Source organism: Formica exsecta, unplaced genomic scaffold (genome assembly GCF_003651465.1).
Source record: "Formica exsecta isolate Colony F162 unplaced genomic scaffold, ASM365146v1 scaffold826, whole genome shotgun sequence".
NCBI classification, from domain to species: domain Eukaryota; kingdom Metazoa; phylum Arthropoda; class Insecta; order Hymenoptera; family Formicidae; genus Formica; species Formica exsecta.
The window spans coordinates 1216792-1227991 of NW_021853596.1; the positions used below are offsets into that span (position 1 = coordinate 1216792).

General features: G+C 39.9%; 1 protein-coding gene and 1 long non-coding RNA gene across 7 annotated transcripts; one reads left to right on the forward strand and one right to left on the reverse strand.

The window, feature by feature from the left end:
- Positions 1-6: 6 nt before the first annotated feature.
- LOC115244602 (probable G-protein coupled receptor CG31760) lies at positions 7-11160 on the reverse strand. 6 transcript variants are annotated; one of them, XM_029822380.1, is made up of 19 exons: positions 10928-11160; positions 10267-10364; positions 8920-9071; positions 8131-8270; positions 7829-8033; positions 7186-7420; positions 5744-5878; positions 5499-5661; positions 5281-5425; positions 5078-5210; positions 4852-5005; positions 4662-4771; positions 4125-4339; positions 3886-4024; positions 3696-3801; positions 3310-3453; positions 3026-3208; positions 2506-2748; positions 7-2414 (listed from the first exon to the last, which is right to left on the reverse strand). In XM_029822380.1, the coding sequence occupies exons 4-18, from the start codon at positions 8260-8262 to the stop codon at positions 2527-2529; spliced, it is 2421 nt and encodes an 806-aa protein (XP_029678240.1). In that variant the 5' UTR covers positions 8263-8270; positions 8920-9071; positions 10267-10364; positions 10928-11160; the 3' UTR covers positions 7-2414; positions 2506-2526. The 6 variants fall into 6 exon arrangements, with proteins under 6 accessions (XP_029678240.1, XP_029678242.1, XP_029678241.1 ...); XM_029822382.1 differs by having other exon boundaries at positions 5744-5836; positions 8131-8283; XM_029822381.1 differs by having other exon boundaries at positions 2506-2745; positions 8131-8283.
- Positions 5885-7227, forward strand: LOC115244605. Its single transcript, XR_003885402.1, has 3 exons — positions 5885-6231; positions 6406-6518; positions 7162-7227. It is a non-coding gene; the product is annotated as an uncharacterized LOC115244605 (long non-coding RNA).
- Positions 11161-11200: the final 40 nt, after the last annotated feature.

Consider the following 11200-nt stretch of genomic DNA (forward strand, 5'->3'; position numbering starts at 1 on the left):
TTTCCCTTTCTCTTGTAAACGAAGCGGATTTTTCAAACGTACGATACGCAACACTGAAAGCAGATTCATCTCTTACGATCTATTATCACGAACTATCGCGCGCGCCACAAGCTATATAGCGCATTTTACGATTTACATCGAGCGCACATAAGGCAACGCAACGGGATCGTTATCGCGTTGTCGTTTGTACTTAATCGGAGAAACGTAAATATGTGTGAAAATCTTTCTGTCCATTACGCTATAATTCCCTTAAACAAATAATGGATATACATATGTATATTATTTATACGCGAAACGCGCTATCTCTCTTTCTCGCTTTTTTTCTAACGAATCACCGATTTACGGCCTGGGATCCGAGATCAGGCTTCCGCGCGACAGATTCGATTCGTGACGATCCTCGAAATTGACTCACCGTGCTTATTTACCAATTGACAATCTGCTCGACGAATCGATACTTTCGTATGTCCTTAATGTATTTAGATAAACGCAAGAGTGCGAAAAATTTGTGCTTATTAAAAATTATATCTATGTCGCGAATATTTATATTCACTATTTGAAAATTATTCCGATAAAACGGAAACGATTATCGATGTTCAAAGTTAATCGTTAATTAAACATAATTATCGTAGCAGAACGAACAGATTGGAGAGTCGTTCAAGATAGGGATATTGCAATGTGATATCTTAAAAAAAATTAAAGTAAATCGATCCATACGATCTCACAATGTAAGTCTCGCAGGGCTTACTATGTTCGATAAATTCTTCATCAATCGAATATATCTATGTTGTACTTGTAACACACATATTTGCATCACTCATCTCCATTCCATCCAGTCATATATTCAACAACAACGATATTACTAACGATAAATATCTTAGACACGAACAGCAATATCTGTCCGGTCGTTGTTAACACATAACTGTACGCGATCTATAATAACAGCATTCTATCGTGAAAACGTAAGCTCTTAAAAAAGTGTAAACCAACAAGGCAAAGATCTTATTAATCGCACAATTTTTTATATCTCTACTTCTCTTTTTAGCTTTCTTCTCGTTTTGATTTATCTCTTTTTTTTCCTTACGGGCCACAGACGCGAGCAACTTTACGATCGTCAACAAAGTTGATATTCTTTTACAGCCCTTGTGTAACTTTATTGTCACATTTATGTTAACATTTATACAATCTTGTTACGAATAATTATCGCTCGGTTGTTTGCAATTTTAAATGTAACTCTACATTTGAAATCTCTATGAAAACTATAAACAAAATATGTTTCAAATTAAATAAAAAGTAATATAAATGAGAGAACAACAAAGAGCACGAAGAAGAATTACATATTGCATCGAATATGATTCGGAGATAAAATTAAATAAAGAAATTCCATACATTCAATGACACTTATTGGTCAAGCCTATCAAATGTCCAATTCGGAAAAGTACGCGCCTATTTTACTCGTATTATATGTATATTATTACTGCTTAAAAATTAACATTTACATTCAAATTGTGATATTTGTATATCTTTCAAGAATAGATGATGTTTCACTCTGGCATGATAAAATTGCCTGAGAAACGTATTTAAAACCCGAGAACATGACGCTTATGTAACATTTAAGAAGGGATTCCTTTGTCGTCCCCACTTTTGTTCTTAATATCGAGAAAGATCTCTGCGATTCTGTGTTTGACAAAAGCACGCGCGTCATCGCAAACGGACGTAAACGATTTCAATAAGAGTAACTTAAGAACACACGCGCGTTTTTTACAATTCTATCGAATGCTCGCAACGAAGCGACACATTACACTTGCGGAAAGCGGAATTGTATCGTTGAAGCGACGACGATTCGCCTGTGCATTCTTTGTGCATTTGTGACAGCTCGGTATTACAGTTTTCTTTCCTTTGCTCCGTCTAATTTCTCAACGAAACACATCCGTTTTTTAGAAACACAATTTGTTTTACAGTTAATCGCGCTGCATTGATGGCGTCCTTTGCATTCGAGAATGCTTTTTATATCGGAAAGAAAATATTGAAATTTAATATATAATAACAATACGCCATGTCCTTGAAGGCAACGACGTTGTCGCTGCTGCAAGACGGATAGGAACATGGAATGCCATCGTCGTCGTCTTTCGCTCTTCGTGCGTTCTCGATTCGATAGAGATTTTATAATTTTAAGAGATATATATCGTACATCACTCTCTAGTAATTACCAAGATATCACTATTATAATGGCGCGAAGACAGTGAACGCGATGGTTTTGATTATATGGCTTTTTATACAAATACGGGCAGTCTCCTGTCCATTAGAGGATACAACCTGAATTTTTCCAATTTCTTCTTCCTCCTTTTCTTCCGCGGATATAAGATTTTTCTCGTTTTCTCGCTTTCGTCGGAACACTGTCTTCGTCACAACCATACCTGTTGGCGAAAAAAATCATGATAAAAGAAAAAAGGTCATAGGCGGATCATTAAAAAAGCGCCAAGATTAAGTAAGAGCAGAGTTATTTACCTCCTCGCTATTGATCACTAGTCAAACCTTCTCGCCACTCGATTCTCGCGGTTTCTCCTGCTGCGATTTCTCCTTTTGCTCCTTGTCCTTGTTTCGCTCTTTCTCGCGCTCCCTCTCCCTTTCCGCTTTCCTTTCCCTCAACATTTCCATCCTTCGCGCTCTGTGTAGACTTCCGGACGGGAAGGTCGAATCCTCGACGGCCGCGGCTGCGGCTGCCGTTGCACCTCGCTCCACGGCCGTCTGCTCAATAAATTACTCCAATTTATTTCCCAAAACGCTCTTGCATCAGACTCGAGAGAAGACGAGTCGATGCGAAAGTTAGAAACTTTCGCGTTAACCTTAGCATACGCGATCGTGCATTCACGCAATGTCCGAAAGATTCACAAAGAAAAATCGAATCAGATTTCAGAGAAAAGATGACGGAAGCTTTTACTTCATTTTTACGTCGTCGGACTTTAAAAATGCTACGTATGCTAGGGTTAATCGAATTGAAATGTGATAGAACGATTTAGGTACATACTTTGAGAATAAAACTGGCCGTCGAACTCTTGACGATGGGACTCTGACCGGCGGATGGGTGTCCGTGACCGTGACCATGCGTGCTAAAGTAACCGCCCATCTTTGGCTTGATGTGCCTGTTGTGCACCTCCATGTGCACTATCTTCATAAATTCGATTCTCGCGGCCAATTTTTGGATTTCCTCCTAAGTATAGAATTTAAGATAAAACGAAAAATTGCTTCAATATTTCTATTCGCTGGCATCGTAGCGCAGATATAAAAATGCTGAATTATATAATTATAAACCTTAAGCTCTTCATTTTCTTGGTATAAATCCGTCGTCTCCTCCGGCACCAAGCCGATCCCGTTCAGAGAGAAGCTCGCGGTGACGCCTCGCGCTCTCGCTCGACTATCCCACTGATCTCCCTGGCCACGCAATACTCTGATCACCTTAAATAACAATTAAAAATATAATACTAATGCTGTATGTATCGTTATATAATTAAAAAGAACAGAATAGATATTGAAAAAATCGATTCGAGCATATCGGGAGATATGAAAACTATTATAAAATTATGTCGTTTGACAATAGTATAAATACGGCTTAAATAATCGATTCACAAACAGATCTTTTCAATATCCATTTTATCGCTGCAATTATTAATCTCATCCTTTCGTCATAATTGTCTTACTTTAGGACCGAATACAAGAAAGACCGTAACAGACGTTGAAAGTTGAGTCCGCAGGAAGCCAAGCAGATATTTGATATCCGGCCCGGCACGAGGAAATATGAAGAGGCTGCAGATAAACGTCGTTCGACATATATTTTCCAGGAACTCAGGTTTGTATATAATATAGATATATTATATTATGATTACGTACTGAATGGCTATCATGGTTATGTTCACCGCGGCTATATTATAAATGGCGTAACTTATCAAACGGGCCTCGTTAAATAGACTCTCCGCGTTTCGCACGTTGTAACATACTTTTATGCCCCAGGCGAGAAAGAGAATTTCACCTGTTCATGTTATTAACAGATTGCCAATTAAATTCAAATTAATCCATCATATCTTACGTCTCTGTTTTTCTTTTTTTCTTTTTTTCTTTTTTATATTTACCGATAGCCAGGCTATGATCCCACCAGTTATACGAACACTGGTAAAACTTTAAGTCGTGATTATCCGTGATTACTTCCGCGTAAGGCGGCGAGCTGACAGTCCACGTTCCAAGAAAAATCAACATCACTAGTAGTATAGGCACCATCCATTGCAACAGCTGCTTGTCCGTAAGTTTAACTTTATGAGCACTTTTCACCCGATACGTGAGCGAAACCCTATAGATAAAAGTGTGAGATATAAATGTTGCTATTGCGAATTTATATAAAATTGAAGTGCTGAAGATACGAGCAGACCAAGCCCACAATTGCGATAAATTTGTTGAAGAGCAGTACTCGCTATATAGCAATCAAGCTTCTTGAAAAAAAAAAATCATTATGTTACACTTCGAATCGATAATCGCTTCATTTACATTCGTACATACTTTTTCGATTATAACGTAATAGCTTTATCTAGTTCTTTTCCAAAATATCGTGTGACTCGGTTCGTTTGTATTCTCAGTGCTTCAACTATGTGATAACGCTAATCATAATTATTTACCGCCAGGTTTTCATTAACAGCGCCGTATACGAGATGCAGAATCCCATATGCCTCGTCCACTTTGTGGCGATGCACGAATACATATCGAGAACAGGGAATATGGCGGCCATCTACGAAGATCTCGTTTTAAATTAATACTCGACGGAATTTTTATTAAAAGGGAAAGCGAGGAGCGTTTCTCCGCACCTACCTCGAGATACATCAAGGCGCAGCCCAAGAGCGTGATGGATAGGAATATCGGCGAAGCAACCTTGAATACTTTCAGTTTACGATGCTGATACATGTACGCTACCAGGACGATGGTGCCAAACGCGCAAAAAATTGAAACAGCTAACAGCGTGATTCTTGAAAAGTGATAAGACACGATTGAAATAACGGTGTCAAGCGACAAAATAAAGCGCAGCATAAAAAAATACCTAAAGGGCCAATTGTACGTTGCTAGGCAAGGCTCGGGGCCCTTGCATCTGGCGCATCCTGGTGCACAGCGCAGACATCGAAATGTCCTCTCGTAGAAGTCACTCTTGTTCTCCCTCATTTCCTTCCACGCGGCTGTAACAAATACGTGCGGAGAGAAAGGGAAAAGATTACAACACATAAACAAGTAACAACTAATCCTGACCTTCCACGAGACTCCCGTCGAAACCCGCCCGATGATGACTGAGGCTGTAAAAACCTTGCCGACATTTACACATGTACGCGCCTTTCGTCCAACCAGCGCCCACGCCATTTTCGTTCACTCGGCTATCAGGACCCTGATACACGCACTGAAGCACACAAAAAATGAAAAAATATTATTTACTTTTCTACACAATAATCGCAAAAAAAAATGACATTTACCTGCGTAGTGTCGGTATGACACTTATGTGTGTCCTTGAAGAAGGCTATTTGATTACTGGAGAAATGATCGAGCTCGTCATTGCGATTTTGCGGCGATGCAGTTGAGCATTGGTTGACCTCCAGCCCGCTTATATCAATATCTATACTGATGAATTCTCGTACCCTTCAATGAAAATGCCAATTACAACAATTAGATTATTATTACGAGCGTCAGTTAAAATCACCAAGCGAGCTGTTATATTAACCTGGGACGAACATCCGGCGATTGTACGTTGACGCTGTACGAGATGAGCCAGCGGCGAGTCTTGCAAGAAAAGTACGGGATAGTCCACCAACCCCTGTAGGATTCAATCGGCGGTGACTGCATGAATTTCGGTGACCTGGGATCACACGCAAACGCCACAAGCCGCCGTAGAAACTTCGATATCTCTTGATGAACACGTGTGTTTCGTGCAACGAGTCATATGCCCAGCACTTCACGGTCATCCCAATTATTGTTATTTGCCATTGATCGTTATGATACGAAGGCTAAGGTCTTAGAAAATTCATCGTTTACATATCGTTCGCGAATATCGAGTTTCTATGACTTGACGCTCGTACGGGATGATGAAGGATGATGAATGATCGTGGAGCGCCTGTACAAGTCCAGCGCGCGCGATTCTCTTTCGGCGAATCGTCTCGAATATATGGATCTGTCCACCATTAATATCTGGATATTTTTCAAAGAAAAGATGTAAGTAAATTTATTTATTTATGTTAATTACTATAAAGAATTCTCTTCTAAGATATTTATTCAACTTTTCTTATATTTTTGAAATTTAAAAAAATATATACAGCATTAATTATATACAATTATTCGCATAATTCTTGTTTTGAATTTTGAGTAAAATTGATTTTTTTTTCATAGAGACTTTTCATTTCTACAATTTACTCCGATAAACGAGACCTTACTAGAGAAGAGAAAGGCAACGTGTGAAACATGAACGACGAAACAGAGGTGCGAAACAGAGCTGCGTAAAGGTGCGTGTGCGTGCGTGCGTGCCTTGCGTGCGTACTAACATTTCTTTAAATAAATATAGCGCGGTCCGTTATTAGGGATTTAAAAAGGAAATGATTCTATGCGAAAAAAAAAATATAAAAAAGATGGAATAAATTTTTTTATAAAAAGAAATTTTTCAGAATCGAGAAAAATTAAAGGTTAGATATTTTTTTTCTTTGTATTTGCTATATAACGTTGTACCATAAATTTATGAATTCGACTCAGTAGCGGTTATCAGAGAATATATGTATAAGTAAAAATATATTACTATATTTAAAAAAATTAAAATAATGTTGATACCTTACAAACAACTTTAATTTGGCAGCTTTAATTAATTTCTATTTTTTTGAAATGTTGAATAAAATGTTGAGTAAATTTCTATATTCTTTGATAGCCACTATGTTAAGATATGTTAAATAAAGTAACGTTATCAAAAGCTTTCTAAAAGATAAAAAATATTATAACGCTAATCTTTTTGATCTTTTGGACTAAAGAACATTTCCGATTCTTCATTTTATCTTTTTATCTAGAACTATCTTTTCGATTATATCACCAATATCGGACTATCGTGCAATACTGCTTGACAGAAAGATTAAAGATTTTCGAAAAATTTGGCTTTTGTAGACGAATATAGACGACGCGGCGAACCTTAATCCAGCACTGCTGCCTGCATTCTCGAACCACGGTAAATTGGAGTCCGGCTGTGATCCGGGTTGGAGCGCGTGATTCTCAACCTTGGAGGGCTCGCCTACGCTTCCAGGGCTACGCTTCAGCCATACCGCGGTAATCACCGTACCGGTAGAGGCGTTTAGCGCTATCACCCTCGCCTCCAACGCGTCGTCCACCGACACGAGCAGAGACTTCGTCAGGGCATCTAAAAGAGCTGCGTGAATCCGTTATTGGCCATACGTACTCGCCACCGTGTTCAACGATTGACTTTTGGTGCGCGCGTTGCTCTCGCTACACGCGCAACAGGTGCCATAGATGCCAATTGAGTGCCAGGTAGAAAACTATAGATTGTGAATCGGGCACTAATGCCCGATAATGCTAGATTTCTCATCTTTTCTTATCTCTTTAACAATTAAAGATTATTTTACTTTGCTGGATATAACGCTTTACCGATACCGATAAATAGTTAAGTATGAGATAACATCTTTTTTAACATTTAGCTATAATCGCCGTTAGATGAATATTAATTATATGTACATGTCAAATATTTTATCTGAGAATGCAAACATTTTTTCCTCTTATCCAGGACTATCTTTTTTTATACACGACGGCTCTAACTCACCGTTACGTCGCATCGCCTCAACAGCCCCGAGATTTTGGAGCATCATCGCGGTCAAGTCAGTCTTCTGACGCGCCGTGTCATAACGTCTCGAATCCAGAGCGACACCAGCTGGTAGTGATTTAAATCCCGCTGAATTGACGCACACCTCTCCCAGAGAACCCGTTGATGCCGCCTCTATCACGTCCAGCGCTTCCTCGATGGGCGACTTCGTGATAATAAGGAAAAAAAAACGATATACGATATCAATAAAAAATTCGGAAAATCACCAAAGTCGTATAAAATAAGGATTGATGAAGACAAACCAGTTTGGAATCGACAAAATCGTCACGAGTGATCGTCGACGGCGTTGAAAATGGATCGGCTTTCGTCATCGCTGTCATCATCATCGTTGTCAGCGTGGCAGCGAGTAAGACCGAGAGCCAGGATTCGCCCATCCCGCGCCCTGGTCATTTGTTCTTGTAACGAAACGAAAGCTCCGAGATGTTTGATTTATTCGAAAGTAAAATTTACCACGAGAATAGGTAAGGTAATTTGATAAGATTTTAATCAACTCTCTCTTTTATACCTCGTGCAAAAATAAATATATCGTCAAAAACATTAACTAATCTATTATTTATTTTTTTTTTTGTAATAAGCAAAATAATTGAATATATAGATGTGAATAATAAATAAATGCTTTCTAAGTACATATTCTATTAAAAGAAGACATAACACGAGGTTTAAAAAAGTCGATAGATTTAAAGAAGAATATTATAAATAAATATAAGAATATTATAAATAAATAAATAAATAAATATTTTATATTTATATCAAAATTATTAAACACGGTGGAATATGCAGACGGTAATAAAAAAATAAAGAAAAATCATCCACGTGTGGAAAAAACGCGTGAAACGTTATTGCGTTAACCCTCTCGGAAATAAAAAACGAAATCCTATATGCGGACTAATTAATTGTACGCAAGTATAATCTCTACACTTGTAGCAACTTTGCAAAGCTTCATCGATACGGAATTCGCGCGATAGGCAAATAAACTGTCACAGGAAATTGATCCCAAAATACCTTACAACATTTTATCGTAATAATCTCACCTCCGGCGGTGACATTCAAGTAGCGGCGAGCTTGCGGCCCGCGCTCGCAATGGGCCGCTCGTACGCCCTCGCTGGTGATCGCCCGGGCATATTTTCGCCTCCGATTCAGCCCTCTCGATCTTCCATCGGAGATTCGTCGAAAGGTCTCGCGTCTACATCGAACACGAAACGTACGATACAATACGATACGTCCCATCCCTCCCCGTCGAGTGCAAACAACCCTATACGCTGATTAATTAATTCCGCGATTATAATTATCGCGTTAGCCGCTCGATAAGACGAAGATATTTCTCCGCTATTCGCGAGCGTACTATGCTATTTTAAACCGAACGAACGCACAAGGCAGAGTCGAGGATATTACTAGCACGGCTATCGGCCCGCTATCACTCGATTTCGTATCTCGTTTCCTCGACGTATCGTAAAATAGAATATAGGGATATATAGGCGAGTCCATTTTTTTCCAGCGACTTACCTAGCCTTTGACAAGCGACACGTGAGGTTCGCTCAACCTTGAATAAACCTCAACAACCCCCTCATATCATCGTTCGCGATCGCATACCCATCCAGCTACCTCTATATCGCGTGATTGGCTCGCCGTGGGTTAATAAGACGCGTATAAAAGTTAAGAGGGGGAGAGAACAGTTGTATTTATCATTGCGAAATAAACGAGATGAGTTTTGAAAAATACATAACCGACAAAATAGCGCAACGTAATCGAATCGATAAAAGCGATTGAAGAGAAAACAGGCGCAAACTGTCACGCTCGTGTGAGTCGCCCCTTTCAATCCCCGTTTCGGGATCGATAGCGCGACGAGTCGATTCGGCCGAAAAGGGTCCACGTGTCAGGCCGATTCGCAACCGTCTAGACGGTGCGGCCTTCGTGACGGCAACGACGAGTCGCTATCGCGATTTACGGTATTTTTCTGGCGCGGCGAGGTCGCATTGTTCGCGTCCGTAGAAAATGGCCGCTATAGCAAGTAGTAGAGACGATCGATGCAGCCACCGGCACGATACAGCCACCCCCAGAACTCTCGCGTCCTCTCCCCTCCTCGAGGTGTCCTCGCTATCTCTCCTTTCGCGTCGCATCTCTCTCTTTCTCTCTGTCTCTCTCTCTCTCCCACTCTCCCTCACCCTTCAACTTTATTTTATACGATACGCAAACTAAACCGCGCGTATCGATAGGCTGACGAGGGTCTAACGTCATAACTTACGCTTACACGACTGTGTTTTTCTTTCTTTAGAATTTTATATAAAAATTTACTTTACGTGGGACTAACACTCGGTGTCTCATACGTGAATAGAATCTTAATTGCGTAAAATAATTATGTCAAATGATTAAAAACTTACGCGCGCAAGTTGCACGGAAGCGTATCCGTACGCAAGTCGGGGCTACTTGTGTGCGGTGGATATCTCCATGCACCAGAACCATGACACTCTACCAATCACTGAAATATTACGATAATTTAATGTACATACACTTATTTATGTATTTGCGATTTTTATCACAGTCAACTATTACGGTATGATTACGAGCGACCATTTTTTTTTTTTTCGAAGATTGGCAAATTCTGAATATTTTGACATATTATTATAAAATATAAAATGTCGATTTGCTCTCTTCAGCGTACGCTAGTCAAAACTGTCATTCGTATGCGAACGGAATGAACATAATTATTATCGCGTTATTGAATAGTCCACTGTATTAGATTAAAATCAAATGTACAGGCAAAAATGACGAAAAGTGCGTCGCGCGCGAAAACGTCCTGCATTGAGATAGTTGATGCCCCTCACGATGTAATCCATAATATATCTTCAAAAAAATTAAATATATTTACATTCTTACGTATTACATAACGTAGATAGATTGTAATGTATCTTATGAATATATATGATATAATGAGTGATAAAATGATAGAGTCGAGAAGAAAGAGCGCGAGATCGAAAACTCATCGTCATCTCAAAATATTATCACGGCTATGGTCCAGCGAACAGTGAATCGCGCACTTACCCTCGACATTTAACACTGTTCGTTTCCCGCGTGAATGCGTAAACGCGGGGGATCTCCAACGTGTCCGCGAGAAGACGATTATCAGCCAACCGAAGAGAACGACGCGCGATTTATTGGCGTGTAATGATAAGCGCCGGCGAAGGTACACGAGATTTCACGAAAGGAACGAAGCTCCCTCACCGGAGGCTCATTCGTGACTCGGCGAGGACTCAGCTGTCTCCTGCCGGGGCCAGGGGCCGGGGTCGCCGTTGGGGCGTGCGCGGCATCAAATGT